General features: G+C 36.3%; 1 protein-coding gene across 10 annotated transcripts in view; it reads right to left on the reverse strand.

The window, feature by feature from the left end:
- The window catches only part of KHDRBS2 (KH domain containing, RNA binding, signal transduction associated 2), a 561259-nt gene that overhangs the window by 57940 nt on the left and 483773 nt on the right, over window positions 1-19546 (reverse strand). For all 10 annotated transcript variants that reach the window (XR_001361536.1, XR_001361530.1, XR_001361531.1 and 7 more), the window contains exon 8: window positions 11352-11410. Coding sequence is in view for 3 of the 10 variants with exons in the window: in XM_014537318.1 (XP_014392804.1) it covers window positions 11352-11410 (59 nt within the window). In the remaining 7 variants the exon portion in view is untranslated. The remainder of the gene's footprint in view (window positions 1-11351; window positions 11411-19546) is intronic.

Consider the following 19546-nt stretch of genomic DNA (forward strand, 5'->3'; position numbering starts at 1 on the left):
CCATCAGGCAGCTGGTTCCACAACCATCAAATCTCACAGAACTGGACAGTGCTATTCATCAGGCATGGTGTCAGATTCCTCGCATCACCTTTCAACATCTCGTGGAGTCAATGCCAAGAAGAATCGCCACAGTATTGAAGGCAAAAGGTGGCCCAACGAAGTACTGATGGGGGTGGTCATAATAATCTGACTGATCATAATAATCTGGCCACTCAGTGTATAAAAAATTGTATATTAATTACTATTATATATTTAATTAATTGATATCATATATATGTTTTATATATATTCCATACTGTGTATATGTATGTGTTTATGCGTGTATGTTTGTGTGTATGTGTAGGTATATATACTCTCTACTCTTCTCTACCTTTGAGCTAGAGGTACATTACCAAATACAATTGATTAGGCCTGTTCAATTGCTCTTATAGCACATTCAAGATCAAACTCAAATCCCTTAGCAAGAAATTCCATGCTAGGCCTAGCTTGAGCTGACCCTGATTTCATTCTAGATAATTGGAGTTGATGACTACAATGATCTCTTAAAGTACAAGTATTCTATCATATTCATTGAAAAAATTATTGGGTCTGGAAATACAAGGAGTGTTGTTGGTAAAGTTAAAATTTTAAAATATATTTCTCAAAAGGAAAGTCATCTTATTTTTGCAAAGAAATAGACTCAGAGTCAATTAGGAGATGGAACCAGGAGAACAAACCCATTTAAGATTTTAGATACCCATTAAATTTTGGCAAATGCATGATTTCACTTTACTTAATGTATTGAAAAATTTTTTATTTTCCTTAACAATTAGTAAATGTTTATGGATTAGCTTTTTTGATTCGTCTTAAGAAAGATAATGACTTCTGGTAGGGATCTTATAAACTAGAGATGGGCTGGGTTTTTGGAACTTTTGAAGAGGACCCTCTCTTGCTATTGAGGAAGTTGTCCTAAATACTAAAATTCTCTTCAAAAGCAGCCACATCCATTTAATCTTTGAAGAAGTCTATATATGAAATTCCTAAGTGGCTTTTGAAAGTAGATGTTTCCATTTGGTCATTTTAACCATGAAAGAAAGAAATAACAACTAACTCCAAAGTTCAAACTTTACATAAACAACAAATATAAATGTTTAAAATGTGCTACATATTGCAAATATGAATGGGTAACTTCAAGAATACAGTTGATAAATATATGAATAATCTATTATGAGGAAAATTATTAAAATTTTTGAGGGTAAAATTTTGAAACACACCCATGGACTAATTGATGCTTGGTATTTCTCTATTAACTTTACTTTGGTTTAGTGTAATGTGGGTCTGTGGCCATGGCTTGAATTTTTAACCTAGGAATTAAACCCAGTTTCTTTTTTCAGTTTTGGTATGGAAATCTTAGAGCCATTTTTCTTAACCTATCTCCATTTATTTACTCACCCTTGTTTAATACCACCAAGTTTACTTCATGCATATACCTAATTTCCAGATCATAGTATGGTCTACAATTTTATCTTTAGTGTTAAGCCTAGGTTGTTTGAATTACTGCTGTTTCTGATTACGAACTCCAGGAGGGTAAAAAAATTGCACGAAGAATGGCATTCCAAGTAGTTTAGCTTTCAGTGGGTGATTTTTATTAGCTTCCTAGGCAAGGCTACCATGATTTGGAATGTTAAAAATCACTGTAAGTGAAATATGTTGTGATTAGTATAAGACTCTTTCCCTTTGGTCATGGTGGTGGTATTTTTAAATTCCTTACTCAGTTTTAATCCTTACCTTACACATTTTACAGATTATTATATTTAATAATAAACTGACTCTATTTGTACCATTTAATTTCTAATTACCATGTATTAATGACTGACATATGTACTTAAAATTTAAATTTATATTTTATTCTTGACTCTGCTATATAATTAATACCTTGAAGCTGTTGAGTAATGCAGGCCAGTAGTTCTCAAATTTAAATAAATATCTATCTTCTTAGACTGGAATTAAGATCTCATCTCAGTAAAAAGGAGACAGAGATGCCAGCTAGAGAAGGGATTTCCAAAATGGAAGGTACAGAAAAAAATAGTGAATAATAATTGAATACAACATAGAAGTTTGTCTGCTTGATTTAAAAACTACTTTTATTATTGCCAAATAAAATCCAGAATCAATGAAAAGCCTACAGAATTCAGCCACTGACTTTATGAGAAAGAATGGAAGAAGGAATAAAAATGGTGATATAAAATAATAATTCTCTTCTCCAAGAACTCCAATAATGTCTTTAATTCACTGGAGAAGGCAGGCTTGGTGGCAAAGCTTCACAGATGAAGAGAATGCATTTGTAGTTATTTGATTGTCTTACTCTCCCTAAGTCCCTCCTTTCTATGTTTGAGAACAGAAATGAGCCCAGTGTATTCTCAGACCAACACATGGGAGGTAGAAAAAAAAATCAGGCTTTAAGCTCAGAGAAATGTTAAACTGGCTGTTTGACCAGTTCTAAATCTCTGGGATTCTGTTCCAACCTGCCTACATGTCACCTTTCCTAGGTCGGTGCTCTCTTCTTACCACCTGTGTCACAAAATATTTTGGCTAACCTTTGTCCCTCACTACTGTGAGTTGACTTCTAAACCCTAGAGTTTCTTGGAGCAACTGGATCCATGGTGGATCCCTCTGACCACACCTGATAGTTGATGCAAATGAGATGACTCAGGATGGGGGCTGGTCCTGCCAGAAAGACCAACCATGGGCTTAGGGGGTGGGCTTTGTCCGTGGGATATCAGCCCAACCTGGGGAGGGGAGGAGAGGAGGATAGATATTGAGATGGTTCAGTCAATCATCCCTACACAATGAAACCATAACAACATTCTGAACACCGACGCTTAAATGAGTTTCCCCGGTTGGCAATACGTTGTTGTTAAACATCAGGCTGCCTGGAGAATAATGCAGCCCTGAAAATTTCAAAAGCTTCACGTTTGGGACTCTCCAGACCTTGCCTTTTGTGTCTCTCCCTTTGCCTGGTTCTGCTTTCTATCCTTTTGCTATAATGAAACTGTGATTTGTAGTGTAGCGCTTTACTTAGTTACATGAGTCGTCCTGGCAAATTATCAAACCTGATGGGGTAGTAGGAACTGCCAAATTTGTAGGCAGCTGGTTAGAAGGAAGGATGGCCTGGGGTCTCCCGGACTGTGATTGGTTGTGATGTGAAAGGCAGTTTCGTGCAGACATGTGCCCTTAACTTATGAAACACCCGCTCACCCGGTCTCTTGTTTGCTCTCCCCAGTCTTCTCAGCAGCCCGAATCTTAGCTCTTTGCCCATAACAACACCAATCTCTGACAGAACTTCCAAAAGCCTCCTGGACTATCTGTCTGTTGGCTGCTACTGCACTCTGCTGAGTATAAAGAGGCTTCTGAGATCTTTCTCCAGAGAGACTGACCTATCTAGTCTAGGTTTTGTTTTGTTTTTTACTGGCATATTTTGTTACCAACTGAGCTAAAGTTTTGACAAGTTACCAGTATGGTTATGTAAGTCATTTGTTTAATACAAAAACACACTGATTATAAATCATCAATAATAATAGTTATATTTTCAGCTGGCGTAGTTTCAGCAGTTCCTACTGAGTCATTCAATAAATAATGACATATATGATAAATGAGGTGTATTATATTTATTTCAAACAATGTTTCTTTTTAAAAATCCATGACCTCTTTCAATAAACACAAAATCTCCTCAAACTCTGGAAATTATGTGAAGACTTCCTAAGGAGTCATATCTCCTGGATATATACTTTCATAGCTGGTGTATTTCCAAGAGGGCAAGACAGTGATTTCCTAGCTTTGTATTTTGTATTCTGTACTTTGTGTTTTAAAACCGGTTCCTTTTTTTCAACATTCTAAATATAAATCTATACCATGTTGAATATACTTTTTGTACATTATTTGTTCACCCCAAGATTCTGACAATAGATCTCTCAACTCTCCCCTCCCCCTCAGTTAAAATGATTGCACCATGAACTCAGCAGGAGAGAAAGTGATAAAAATAAACATTCCTGTGGCTAGTTTTATTGTCTCAACATGAGAGTTGTTAGATGCATGTGGACTCTAATTTTTTTTGTGGACTTTCTATCCGTTGGGCACATTTTAGACAAAGTCAAGTCTGAGATTTAACTGTCCAACACACAATTGTTCAAAAAAGGGACTAAATTCTATTTCCATTACCTCACTGTATAGTTCTTTTAAATGTTTAACTTAAAATGCCAGGTTCTAGGCCACAATGTTTACTTACAAAATACCAAATTTTCTAAAAGTGGTCTGCATATAACGTAGGTATGACCTCCAATAATGCAAATGAATGGCACATTCATATTAAGTTCATAGGCTATTTTTCATCCCGCTCTCATGCATGCATCTATTTAAAACTTACTCTGAACCTTAGTTTGCAGTAGGATCACCTAGGAATCTTTAAAACTAATACCCAGTTCTCATTCTCAAAGATTATGATATAGCTGATCTGAGGTGGTAATTGGACTTTGGTATTTTTTCAATATTCACCAGGTGATTCTTAATTGTGTAATTAAGGTAAAAAAAAATCTCTGATCTAAAATACTGACAAGCATGTTCCAGTTTTGCCTGAAACTGCTGAATTTAGGAGTGCACAATTCAAAACATAACTGAAACAGTTAACAAAATTAGCAATGCAAGCAATGAAGTAGTGGTATGGCACATTGCTCTTTTAGATGGTTCCTTGCCTAGGCAACATAATCTGCATTTATTATCAAGACAAGTTGGATTGGATATCCACCTCATGGGAACCTCAGAGATAGTAAGAAACAGAAAATTAAATTTTTAAAGTTAATTTTACAACTGAGTTTAAAAATGCAATATCATTCGTCTTTCAGTTAAAAGTAAAATTCAACAACCTATATTAAAATCAAATAGAATAAATCATAGTATTGTTTTCAATAGCTTATGATGTAACAACTTCAATATTTATAAATCCTAAGAAAAATATATTGTTTCTATTAGTTTTTAAAACGATAAAATCTTGCCCATATTAAGAAAACTCAGCTTCATTTGTAAAAGCACATTTCCTCAACGTTGTATTTCTATTTACTGTTGAAAAGAGACAGTCTTTGTTCTGGAGTCACATGGCTGGCATGATGGCCTGTTAGCTTCATTTTCCTTTGCTGTTTTACAGATTAATTAATGTAGGGCTTATTTTCACGCCGGGAGAATAATCATTCCAGTTTCTCAGCACAAAATTAATACATTCATGTTCTGCAATTGACTTGAAGTGAGGCACTCAAATGTCCTAGAATCCGACACAAAAATTCTTTTTGCTTTCATTGATTTTAAGACAGTGTATTAATATTATCCTCCTTGGTTCCACACAGCTGTCATCTAAAATGCCACTAAAGAATGGATGCATAATTGGCTCTTCAGCTCACACATTAAATACATTTTAATAAACAGCTCTTTTCTCCGAGAAGAGACTATTGCTGTCCGTTCTTAGCTGTCAGTCTCCAGGAGAATTTAGAGGGTGTTTCTTATGTGGAGCATTGCTTAGCCAAGCTGATCTATGTACTGTATTTAAAATGCTCTCTTACTGAATTATGACCTAATTAGACTTATCCAAAACAACTGTGATGAATCATAAATTAGGAAATATTTTTAAAATGCAGAAACTGATTTGCAATTCCTATAAGTCAACTATTCAGCTTCCTAAAACAAATTCAAGTTACCGGTATTTTAATATTTTAAGTGTTAATTAAATAATTATGTAACATTAATTAAATGTTCGTAAATAGTAATGAAATGTTTAACAAATATTAACACATTAAATAATATAATAAATAATAATCATATTTATTTTCATCCTAATATTTAAACATTTATATTTACATTGCTATAAGAAAAATAGTATACTATTTAATATTACATTTCTTCAAATATCTTGAATAATTTAATTGCTTTGAAGCCCCAAATGATACTTGCTTTTTTTGGAAGTTGACATATTTGTTCTTTCAGTATGAATCATAGGCCCCAAAAAGACAAATACTACTTCCTCTGGTGATGCACACAACACAATGTATAAAGATTCAAAGTGAATGACTGGATTTTTCTACTGGTTTATTTAAGGCCATTTCCTAGCAGTGGTCGGCAAACTGTGGCTCGCGAGTTTGAGATTTGTAAGAGATCCTGAATGAGCGATAGATACATCTGTGAGTCTTCTGAGTGCAGGACACAATTATCCCGGACAGCATTCCTCCTTCCTTTGCCCCTACCTCAGCTTGCCCCACAGTTCTTTCTGCCAGCTTGAGGGAGAGGAGGGAGTTTGCAGCAACTGACCTGAGCCGCCCCACATACTGTTTGAATCCATGGTATTGCTGGGAAACTGAGATTTGGGGTTATGATTTTATAAAAATACAGACATTCCATTGAGATATAATATTCATACCCATTATACAGTCCAAATGTTAGAAATTATTCAGAATGAAAGTGAACAAGTAAATGGAAATGCAAGATTTACATTTGGGAATAAATGTTATTGATGTTAAAGATTGTTCAGAGTTTATTAAAGATGATTTATAAGTGGATACTAGTTAATATGTGAGTTATAGAAAAATAACTAAGCAACATCAATCTATATATGACATAAGTGGATCCTTAAATCACTGTTCCACATACATATTTAAATTTTTTTTCTTCTGCCTATTTGGGTAGCATAGGATGAACAGCCAGTATTCCGTACTTAAATCTCACTCTACATAATACTTAATACCAAAAGCTGAGTGCACATAATGTGTATTAATTTAATTAGGTTTCAAGGTTATGATGCTGAGGACTTACTTTTTCTTGTCGTTTGACCTGGTCCTTTTACTATTGTCGATGTACGTAGGATATGAGAGTATGAAAGTTATCAAATTTAAATCTCATGACCACATGGATTGACATGTAAGTATTTTCTTTGTTTCTTGGTTACATAAAAGAAGGGACTATTCCTTTGCAACTGAACATATTAATAGTTAATTCTGATAGTACATGTGAACATATTTTAAACTCTGTATTTTGTATTGGTACAAAATAAGAGGTCAGTTTTGCTTAGTGTTTAAAGCAGACCAAAGTGTCTTAGGTTCTATTCTGGTCAAGGGCATGTATATACCTTGGCCGGTAGGGGCATGTGTGGGAGGCAACCAATCACTGTGTCTCCCTCAATGTTTCTTTCTTTCTCTCTCTCTCTCTCTCTCTCTCTCTCTCTTTCTCTCTCTCTTCCTCTCCCCCTCTCCCCCTCCCCTTCCCCCTACCTCCCACTCTAGAAATCAATGGAGAAAATATCCTTGGGTGAAGATTAAAAAGAAAGTGATAGAAATATATTAGGATAGAAAATTCTTAAAGGAATTTTTCTAAAGTAGTCTAAGTTGTGTACTCTTTTAAAATAAAATATGTATCATGATGATTAAAAATTGGTAAAATGTATAACCAAAAGTAAAGAATAAATAAATATAGTAGTGTAATTTAGGGTGATTTAAATTTCCTTCTTTTTTGACCTAAATTTTCTATACTGTATTAGTTTTACAGTAAGAAAATAAATAACTTATGTTTAGGTTAGTCAGACTTCTGTATCTGCTTAGATTTCTAAACACCTGTGGCAAAAATAACTCTTATAAAATAAAATGAGTATACATCTGCATCATTTAAAACTTAGACACTTTTGTTCAGAGCTCCCTGAACCCTACTCTGTTGCCCAGTATTTACCACAGATGGACCACAGTGAGCCCAGAGGATTTTGGGGGATGGGTTGAACCAGGGAGGCTGGAATCCTGGCTTGTGAGCAGCCTCATTCCTCAGCAAAAACAACAAAAAAACAAAAACCAACAACAAAAGAAACCCACCAAAAACAATGTAAGCCCAATCCTTTACAGAGGTAAGCTCTGATCTCCTGCCTGTGGCTCCTGAATTTCCATTAGGTCTGAGAAGCAATAGTTTGTATTCACACACTTTTCCCTAGTGCCTTAGTCAGTGGTTCTCAACCTTCTGGCCCTTTAAATACAGTTCCTCATGTTGTGACCCAACCATAAAATTATTTTTGTTGCTACTTCATAACTGTAATGTTGCTACTGTTATGAATCATAATGTAAATATCTGATATGCAGGATGGTCTAGGAGACCCCTGTGAAAGGGTCGTTCAACCACCAAAGGGGTCGCAACCCACAGGTTGAGAACTGCTGCCTTAGATGGTGTTAGCCTATAAAGGATAAAGGGGGGCAAGTATTTGGTGATGGAAGGAGATATGACTTTGGGTGGTAGCCATACAATGCAATTTACAGATGATGTATAACAGAAGTGAATATTTGAAACGTACATAATTTAATTAACTAACATCACCCCAATCAATTTAATAAAAAAAAATGTAAAGAATTTGGAATTAGAAATCTCATCCTGGTGATGGAAGGAGATATGACTTTGGGTGGTAGCCACACAATGCAATTTACAGATGATGTATAACAGAAGTGAGCATTTGAAACGTACATAATTTAATTAACTAATATCACCCCAATCAATTTAATAAAAAAAATGTAAAGAATTTGGAATTAGAAATCTCATCTCTTGCCCTAACGGGTTTGCCTCAGTGGATAGAGCATCGGCCTGTAGACTCAAGGGTCCCAGGTTCGATTCTGGTCAAGGGAATGTACCTTGGTTGCAGGCACATCCCCACTAGGGGGTGTGCAGGAGGCAGCTGATCGATGTTTCTCTCTCATTGATGTTTCTAACTCTCTATCCCTCTCCCTTCCTCTCTGTAAAAAATCAATAAAATACATTTAAAAAAAAAGAAAAGAAATCTCATCTCATTACCAACTACCCAGTCATATATCATCAACTCCATCCCCGCCATGCAAAGCTGTAAAGTAAAGCTCATAGGTGTGATTTTTCTCAGGTTGATGTGACAAGTGTAAAAACTAGTAACTGTGCTTTTGCAAATGAAATTTCATTTTTAAAAAGTGATGCGCAAATAATGTCTTCTCATTAGCATGCAACTGCAAGAGATTGTTCACCGCAGTATGCCCAGGATTAAGCACAATGGCTTACATGTGTTACCCATTAAATAAATATTCAAGAGTAAAGTTCTCTGACCTTCTGTAGAACTCTTGCATCACACAGTTTAAAAAATGGCACCATTTTTTTTAATGTAGCCATGTTTCTCAACAGTAGACAGACAGTAGAACCCAGGGAGGGACAAAGTCTATCTTGTACACCATCATATTCCTAGAGCCTGTTAATACTTATGTGCACTAAAGTTGAATGAATTTAAAAAAGGCCCCTATTGTGTCCTATTCATCTATCATCCTCAGTAACTAATCTTACAAGATAAGAGGCTTGATTCCCATTTGATTAAGAATGTGCTGGAACAATGGAGATACACTTATTGCTGTGTTGAATTCAGAGAATGCTGCAGTATTGGGCGGGGCAACCCTGGGGTGTTGGGCAATCTCTCAGCTCAGCCTGGCTGGCCCAGGCATGTGGCTTTGGAGAAGGCCTGGGTTGGGGATATTGTTGTTCTTAATAAAGACCAGATGATGCCTTTGATCCCTCTTTCCAATGAGGGAAGAATATAGAGAACAAAATTAAAGCTGTACTTTCTATGGTAGCTCACCAACTGGGCTGGACCTATGCAAAGGTGTCCATCAACTATTATTTCTGTGAAATAATTTCTGAAAATATGTTTAAGTTGTTTTGAAGAATATCCTTATCTCTCTCAGTCTGGTGCTCATTGTTTACTAATTCTTTATTTTTTTCCTGTGAAATACTGTAGAAAATCTTCATGCCCTTAGATTAGTAGGACAGCATTTGGCAAGATTTAGATAAGATCTCACTAAGCTGAATATCTTTTCTTTAGAGCAAATTCAAGTTTAAAGTACCAGATCCTGTTCTCTTTCCCCCACAGTCCATAGAACTCTGCCCCAACTCCCGACAACAGAAACAAAAATGAGACCAACTTGAGTTCACATTCTTGCTACGTCTTTTGCTGATTGTTTAACTGAGGCAGGTTACTGCATGGCCTAAGCCTTAGTTCCTCATTTGTAACATGCAGATGACAATGTGAGTGTGTACCCTGCAGGGTAATAATGGGGATTGGTTTATAGATACACATATAATGCATAATGATTATCTCCATGGCCTCTAATCCTCATTATGCGTTGCTTAGCACAGAACTACATTAGGTACCCTGTGTGTGGTTGCAGCAATTAATTAATAGCGTTCTAATCATTGATGAGAATATAAAAACAGAAGTTGACTTAACCTCTGTGGTTCAGTTTCCTCATTATTAAGTGGAGATAAAAAATACTTAATATTACAATTTATTATAAAGCAATACATGAGAAAAAATATATAAGTAATCAGCTTATGAATGGCAATTGTAATATTGGTTTACCTTTCTACTCCTATTTTTGAGCTCAGCCTAGTGATATTCCACTGAGAGAAATTAGTCAGTTTGGTGACTGTGGGTCCAGGTAGAGTGTAATTCCTCCTGATGTCGGGACCACCCAAATGCCATCCTAATGCAGGGCTACACCTTCATCATGTGGAGCCCCACATGAGGAACATGTATTGTCTCCTTTATTGTTTCCCATAAGTGGGAACGGAGTGGCATTGGCATTATATTAATAAAAATCTGGGCCTGGAAACCCTTAAATGAATGTTTTTCAAGTTGGTCAACTGTTGTGGCTGTAGACGTCTTTTAAGAAACCAGTAACTACCCTTTAAAGTGATGTACTATATTTATACACTTCATAGGCACTCAGTAAAATCTTACTGAATTGAATTACAATTAATTCTAAGTGTTATGTATTTTAATTAAGCAATGTATTTTTTAAAATTAATTTTATAGGCTAATATATTTATTGAGTATTAATTCTCATGAGCCAAGCATTATCTGGCAATTTTAAGAATAACACACACTATAGAAAATAACTTGAAAGCTACAATATCTGCCCTTAAAAGTTTTTAAATATTTCAATTGTGTATTACTCTGATGATCTTTCTGAAAACAGGAAAGACACATGATTATTGTCAAATCAATGAGTCAGACAATGGACACAGTGAAACTTATAAGACACTGTTCAGATATACTTATTGTTGCTGTTGAAAATGATCTATGATTGTGAATAATTGCTTTTGAAATATTGATCGAAATTGATCTGTCCAATTTTCTGGCACTGGTTCTGTATGTCAAATCTCACCCTGGAATTACATAAATCAACTGAGTCTGGACTTCTGTAAAAACTGGGGCGAGAAAGATAGAAGTAATTTCTGAGTTGTCAGTGACTGATGAATGTTCTGATTTCACAGTTTTAGTAAAGAAAAGGTCTTACCGTAGCTGTCATAGGCATCCTCACTTACTCCATGACCGTAGTCATAGTATTCAGGCACACTGCAACAGATTTAGACAGCAATCAATGTTACTGTAATCAGGAGGGATCAACCCAGAAACTCAGATGGGATTTGAAAGCAAATGTGTGCTCAAGTAGTATCCCAATAACCTGTAGGCATAAAACAGAATTCTAAAGAAATAGGAAGAAAAATAACAGGTTACTGACAAGGAGTGCTATGATTTTCTCATGCCACCTCAGTACTTCTTTCAATTTATAAATCAAATTTCCCCTAAAATACAAGTGTACTCTTCAAAATTTGTCAAGAGGAGAGTTATAAAAGGTATATTTCTAAGAAAAGGTGCTGTATAAGGTGACAATCTGGTCAACAGTGTATGCCTTTTAATGCTGTTATCCTAAAAAGTTGCATCAATTTCATCTTCACTTCCAAAAACTGAAATTATATTTATACTCCTCTTTAGCCCTTCCATGGCATGTTCATGCAGTTCTCAAATATATAAGCTGTTTCTTTTTACTTAGCATTTTGGTAGATGTGTCTACATTTCAGTAACTGAGAAAAAAGGAGTTCTTCCTCCGTTTCTTACTGAAGTTACTTAAAGTCTTCCCCCACCACAATTGTCATCAGTTCGTCCTACAGCAAGTTTCCCCCACTAAGGCACCGTCCCTATTAGCCTCCAAGCATTTTATATATCTCCCATCCTCAAAAACCTTCCCTCACCCCGAGATCTCCTTCTAGTGATTATCTTTTTCTCTTTATATCAAAACTGCTTGAAAAGATGTGACTTCATTCACTCTTTTTCACTGCCTCTCCTTTCACATGCTTTTGAAGACATTCCAGTCAGGCTATTTTCTCCACTGAAACAGCTTTTGCCAATATCTTGCCATTTTCAAATCCAATGGTCAAGACTTGCTCCTCATTTTGTGTTAGCACATTTAACACAATTGATCATTTTCTGCTCCTTCAAACACTTCAATTGCTACTGAGATGTTCTCTCCTGGATCTCCTTAGCTCACTCCATTTCCTCATTCTTCTCTACTGGTACTCTCTATTTCCCAGCCACTTAATCCTGAAGACTACTGGAGCTCAGTTATTAGGATTGTTTTGCTATTGATACTCTCTAGGCAACCTTATCTGTTCCTATGTCTTTAAACCATCTCTACTCTGATGATTTCCAAATTATATGTCCAGCTTTAGCACCTCCCCTCCACTCTGGTCTCATATATCCAGTTGCCTTCTGCATATTTCCATTTGGATGTCAAACTTAACACATCCAAATATAAAAATTTTCCTTGGCTGGTGTGGCTCAGCATCACCAAAAGGTGGTGGGTTCAATTCTGGTCAGGGCACGGTTGTGGGTTCAATTCCTTGTTAGGACATGTTTGAGAGGCAACTGATAGATGTCTCTCTCTCTCTCTCTCTCTTTCTCTCTTTCTCTCTCTCTCATCTCTAAGATCAATAAATTTTTTAAAAAATATTATTTTCCATTCAGACTTGCGCTTTTCGAATGCTTTCCATCTTTATAAATGACACCTTAATTAGTGTTATTCTTGCTGAAAGCTGTGGAGTCTTCTCCTTTTCTCTCACTTCTAATGTCTAATCCATCAGCAAATTCTTTCACTTTTTGCAAAATATATCCATAATTTAAACATTTCTAAACATCTCCACAGCTATGACTATGATTATTTTCACCAACTTTCACATAAACAAATACAGTATAACTGGTCTCTGTGCCCTGCTTCCTCTGTTTCAATTTTCTGCATAGCAGTCAAAGGAATTCTTTTTCCCCCCTCATATATTTTTATTGATTTCAGAGAGGAAGTGAGAGGGTGAGAGAGATAGAAACATCAATGATGAGAGAGAACCATTGATAGGCTGCTTCCTGCATGCCCCCCACCAGGGATCAAGGCTGCAACCCAGGAATGTGCCCTTGATGGGAATCGAACCTGGGACCCTTCAGTCCGCAGGCCAACACTTCATCCACCAAGCCAAACCAGCTAGGGCCAAAGTCATTCTCATAGAAGTAAATTAGATCATATTAGTTCTCTTTTAAAAGACAATAGCTTCCTTAGTCCTTTAGGAAAAATTTAAAAATCTTATTTTGCACACATAGACCTCTCCCACTTCCCCTTGGTTCACTCTGCATAGGGCAAGTTGGCCTCCTAGCTACTTCCTGAATATAACAAACACATTACCGTCTCAGCACCTTTTCATTAGCTATTCCCACCACCTGAACACACTTTTCCTAAACATGCAGCCATCTCTTTTCTTATTCTTTCAGAATCCACTCAAATGTCATTTACAAGAGGTTTCTCTCACTAATCTATCTAAACTAGCATTCACCCATCCTTACCTTGCTTTGTTCACCTTACTATCTATCAAGTCACTAATGTACATATTATATAACTAACAAACACACTTTTGTTTATTCCCTTATTTGGCTGTTTCCCACGTGTAGAATGTAACAGCTCCCTGGCATAGGATTTGTTCTCTCCTTAGTTCACTTGCTCTTATTGTTTCCAGGATGATTGGTCTACAATGCCTGGCATATGATAGCTGCTCAATAAATATTTATGGGATAATCGATCATATTGCTCATAGGAAGATTAGCCACCATTTACATGAGTAGCCTAATGTAACCAAGTTATACTTTTTAAAAATAATATACAAAAAGTGGATGTTATTTTAATTGAGCTTAGTGTTTGGATAGTGAATGCATATTTTGATTTACTTAGGGATCTATTAATATTTATGATACACTGTATTTTAACCTCAAGCTCCTTCATTTAAAGTCTTCTGCCTAAATCTTATTTATGAATTTATAAATTACCATAAGATTACTAATTTCCTTTTAGTATACAAAAATGTGGCAAAGAAATGACTTTATATCAAAAAAAAATTATGTAAGAGCTGAGTGTGGGTGATAGACGACAAAGGGTTAGGGTGGAAGGAAGAAAAGCCTCTAATTATGTGGCTGTCCTTTCCCTTAAGGCAATCTCATAGGTCTCATTTTATTAGAAACTTGAGATTTCATTGATAGTAAGTGAAGAGAAGCAAAAAAGGAAAAGTCGATATATTGAAGAGAGAGACAGAAGTTTGGCCATTTTTATCTTCTGGGAGGCAAGTGCCAATGAAAAGATTACCTAGCCCAGCCTTCATTGCTCAGGATAGTTATATGCAAACTATCTAGGAAAAATGTATGGCACTATGGTCTTCTTCCCATCTTTCGAATGGTTTCAGATTGTAGAAACCTAAGGCCATTGGCTGGTGGCTGGATGTTTATCTCTTCTTTCACACGCTTATATTTTTTATTTTATTGTTGACACTATTACAGATATCCCCCATTTTCCCCTATATGCTTATCTTAATAAGAATGATGCAACCCAATTGAGAACACTTATAAATGTGTAGCAAATTCCTGAGAATTGTTACATTGATTCCCTGGATAATCAAGAAGTGGCAGCCCTAAGAATACTATGCTTTGAAAAGCAGCATTCTCATTTATAGGGGTGAAGAGAAAAATGAGGGCATTGTTAGAAGCTTCTCCCTGCCTTCCTCACAATCAATAATTTTTCTATGAGAAAGCCTGATTATGTTTCCCAAAGTGTGTTATATGAAGGCCAGTAGCCCCCCAAAGCTATCATGTAGCATTACTATGTTTCTCACTAGATTCCAACTTTAACTGATGAAGATAAGAGAGGGGGTAAAAGAAGAGTAGTGACAGTTATTACCTATCATACATTATACATACACACCAAGAGGGAATGTGAACTCTCAGAAGTCTAAAAAGGGGAAAGTGGAACATGTAAGATATTTGTGAAGTAATGGGTAATGCAAAATCATGGAAAATAATCATAATGAACCCTCTCAGCATCAATACCTTTGCTCATCCAAATACTACTCCCCATTTCTTCTATAGGAGAGTAACTTACATTGACAAAAAATACACTCCCCAACCACCCTTGCAGGTAGATGTGCCCTTGTGACTAAGTCATGGGATATGCACAGGAGAGATGGGGGCAACTTTGGGGCCATTTCTAATTTAAGAACAAGCTCCTCATCTTGGACTTGTGCACCATCACCTCCTCAGTTGGTAGAATGCATTCAAAGTGATGATCTAACATCTACCGTGAAAATAAAGGGAACGACTAAGGAAGTCATGGAATGAAATATAGGAGGAACTTGTCTCTAACTCAGCGGTTCTCAACCTGTGGGTCGCGACCATCGGAAAACACATATAGCATATCATATATTTACATTACGATTCATAACAGTAGCAAAATTACAGTTATGAAGTAGCAACGAAAATAATTTTATGGTTGGGGGTCACCACAACATGAGGAACTGTATTAAAGGGTCGCGGCATTAGGAAGGTTGAGAACCACTGCAACTGATCACTCTGGAACAGACTTAGTCTAAACCACTGCCTACCTTACTGAATATTAAACCTCATTGTTATAACAATTTAGTTAAATATTGAAATCAGTATGTAGAAGTGTGGAATTGCCATTAAAATCACCAAACATGAGGCGTTAACTTAATTGGAGGGTGAAGAATGCAAGGAAAAAGTACTGTAGAATAGAAAGCTGATGGTGATTGTAATGCCATTGCCAGAGAAAACTTGGCCGTAAGCCTATAAGCTTGTGTATACTTTGCACTATGGGGGGAAAAAAACTGAACAAATCCTGTTAGTAACCCTTGCTACTTTTAGGAAGGTTTACAAAAGGTGTATGCTCAAATCGGAATGAGTCATTTTTCTAGAGGAAACAAAAGTGAATTGCACGTGACTAAGGGCAGTCATCTCTGCCTGATTTATGTGTTAATTTTATCATTTAAAATGGGAGTGGGTTTAGAAATGTGGGGCTTAATGGGCTTAGATAAGTAAATGGTTTCTCTTTCTAATAGCAATAAATAATGAGTGTTGCCCAGAGATGCCCTCACAACTTCCCATTAGACTATGAGCCCTAGAACAATCCTCAGGTCCCCTAACATGCACCAGAGGAAGCATGCTGCGAAAACTGTGAAGTCCCCAGCGAGGACATTGCTCTTCTTTACCCGATTCACATACAGCCAAGGATAAGGCCATGTATCCATTAAGATGAGGAAGAACCTGCCAGTAAATCTTGAAAAAAATTTCAGAAAAGAGAACCCAGGCTGCCAGATGCATTAATCAGAAAACTTATTTCAATGCTGTTGCTTAGGTGTCGTTTAATCTCAGCGTGGCAATATTCTGTAATTGTTATTTCCTATGGAACCTTCAGTATTTCCCCAAAAGTTTCTGTTGCTCCTTTTCCACCGCTTTACATTGGGCATTTTGTAAGGGGGAGAGGGAAGGAAATATAACTTATTATTTAGGCCACCACACTTCAAAAAACCACATCAAGACCCATTGTAGAGGTCTGCATATTTTCCAGAGATTCTATATTTTGAGCTGGTTGTAGATATTTGAACTGAGCTTGGATTTTCTCTGCTGGATAGAAGGTAGGAATCTTTTTTTGTTTGCTTGTTTGTTTAATGAGAAGAAGGGTATTCATGCATGTTTGCATGATTAGAGTTTGGGCCATAGAAGACTTCTAGTTGTTCCCCTCTAAAATCCATTTGTCTCTTATTTATAAAAGAGACTGACTTTCTCAAGACTATATTTTCTAGTGTTCCTTACATTTGAAAGAGGCCATGTGCAGAGTGAGGTATACAAATTCTTCATGATTTGCATAAAAGTAAATTTCTTGTCCTCTACTTCTTTTCAATCTTCATGTAACTGCCTGGAAATGCCAATGATTGTAGTGACTTTGGAAGCCTAATGTTAATCATGGAGCATTGGGCTGAATCTTTGTGTCTCCCCAAATTTGTATGTTGACATCTCAACTCCCACGGTGATGGTATTAAGAGGTGGGGCTTTTGGGAGGTAATTATATCATGAAGGTTATGCCCATATGAATGGGATTAGTCCACTTAACAAGGGGGAACCCAGAGAGTTCTTTACTTCTCTTGGCTTGAAATACAGTTACAATTATAGAAATGTTAAATAAAATTATGACAATTATTAGTGATTTGAAACTTACTCTGGCAGTTATGGTGACATGATTTCTCTAGGAATTGATATATATCATCAGCATATAACAGCGTAGCTGCACTGACACATTAAACAACATCTAATTATTACAGGTAAAATTCTACAGAACATTTTGACTTTTTAATATCAAGACCGTAGACACTAATAAACGTTTGGAAAAAATAATGAAAAACTGGAGTAACAGAATCAGAAAAAAATATCAGGTTTAATTTATTAATGGTCAAATGTAAAACTAGATAAAAATGAGAGATGAAAATTTTCAGGTATTTATTTATTTAGGAGCATTTTGCCCTAACTAGACTATGCTAGTTTATTAAGGCAACTAATTAAGTGGAAATAAGCATAATAGAAAAAAAATTAGGGTGTAATTTGGTTTCTAGTAGGCCAAATAATATTTTCACCATCACCCCACTATTTTTGCAAGCAAGTTCTTAGTGAGCCTACCTGTGACACGGTAGCACTTATATTTCTATAGTGCTTCACACTTTAGCAGTAGGTGCTCATGTTCCTGTGAACAGGAGAAACCATGCTGATGGTGGGACAGACTTGCCCAGAAGTCAGTGAGACTAACCAAGCTTATAAAGGAAACTATTTTGACATCCATTTGTTACAAATAGAGATACTGGCAGTAATGTAAACAGTAACACTGCTCTATTTGATGTGTTATATAATCAAACCAGTTATACTCCTATAGTGGGGAAAATAATAGAGGATGCAATTTTGTTTAAAAAAATCAACACTTTGTTTAATATTTCAACTGTTTACTTGGAAGAACATAAACTTTTTTCAGAGATAATTTAAAGTTACAATTACACCATAGCTTGTGTGGCTCTCATAAGATTAAAGTTTCTATACTCTTAGTTTCCATACCTTTGGTTTGTGCCATGTTGTCCTTCATTGCAGCCTTTCCCGGACTCTTGACTACACTAAAGATTTATGTATATGAAAATAGGACCAGATAAGGCTGAGTTGTAACTAAAGATTCATTAATTATTTTTTGGCATTGAAGAAAAGTAAGAAACACAAAATAATAATTTAGAAGAATGAATAAAGGGACTTGATTAAAGTATTAATATGAAAAACTTTTAGCAATCCAACTATTTTTAGCACTTAAGAGAGGGTGTTCTTAAAATTTGTTCTCTTAAGCATGGATGCTGAAACCTTGTTATGTTGTGAATTTACACTGCATTTCCAGAAATACCTGTCAAATAAAGATACATTTTCAGCCCAGGTTCCATCCTCAAATTGAAAATTGCTAGTTCCTTTATATGATAATAACATTTTTCTGTTAAATTTCTTAAAGCTCCATATAAGTGCTACTTATAAAGCTGTAAATCTAGTGTGTAAAATAATGACAGCAACACACAGGAACGTGTATCACTTCTCACCACCAACCACAAACCTCCCTCAATGTCATTCGGAACATTAAACAAACATTGCTGGGATGGAGAAATGGGAGACTTCATCAAATAGCTCAAGGCCCCACCGCTTTCTTCCACATCCCATTATGGTCGTGTTACCTGCTAATTCTGTTATTTCTGGGTCTTCCCTGGAGGGACATCTCCTGTTATTTCCAGCACTAAGGGTGAAGTGTACCAACATGGGATCAACCTTATTGTCATGTTGAAAAATGGGAACTATTTGTGAGCAGTTTTATTTTTGAATGATTTCTTCAAAATTATTTTCTTCTGTCTGTCCCTTCCAGAACAAATTCTAGCTTCCTACAGACCCTGGCTGCCTATATCACGCATCACTCACCTCCCCCAACTAATCTTCACTTTCTTTATTCCCGACTGTACAAATTAACCGTAGCATTGTTTTATAAAACATTGAAAAAGCAAATAGGCAGGAATAAAAAAGCCCTCAGGGAAATTACAATCAATCAGAAAAGCCTTTAAACAAATGATAAGGAGTGATTTTATTATTATTATACTAGAGGCCCGGCGCACAAAAATTTGTGCACTCGGGGGGTCCCTCAGTCCAGCCTATGCCCTCTTGCAGTCTGGGACCCCTCGGAGGATGTCTACCTGCTGACTTAGGCCTGCTCCCTGGGGGATCGGGCCCAGGATGGCAGTCAGACATCCCTCTGGCAGCCCGGCAGCCCTC

This window comes from Myotis brandtii, unplaced genomic scaffold, assembly GCF_000412655.1.
Source record: "Myotis brandtii unplaced genomic scaffold, ASM41265v1 scaffold176, whole genome shotgun sequence".
NCBI classification, from domain to species: Eukaryota; Metazoa; Chordata; class Mammalia; order Chiroptera; family Vespertilionidae; genus Myotis; species Myotis brandtii.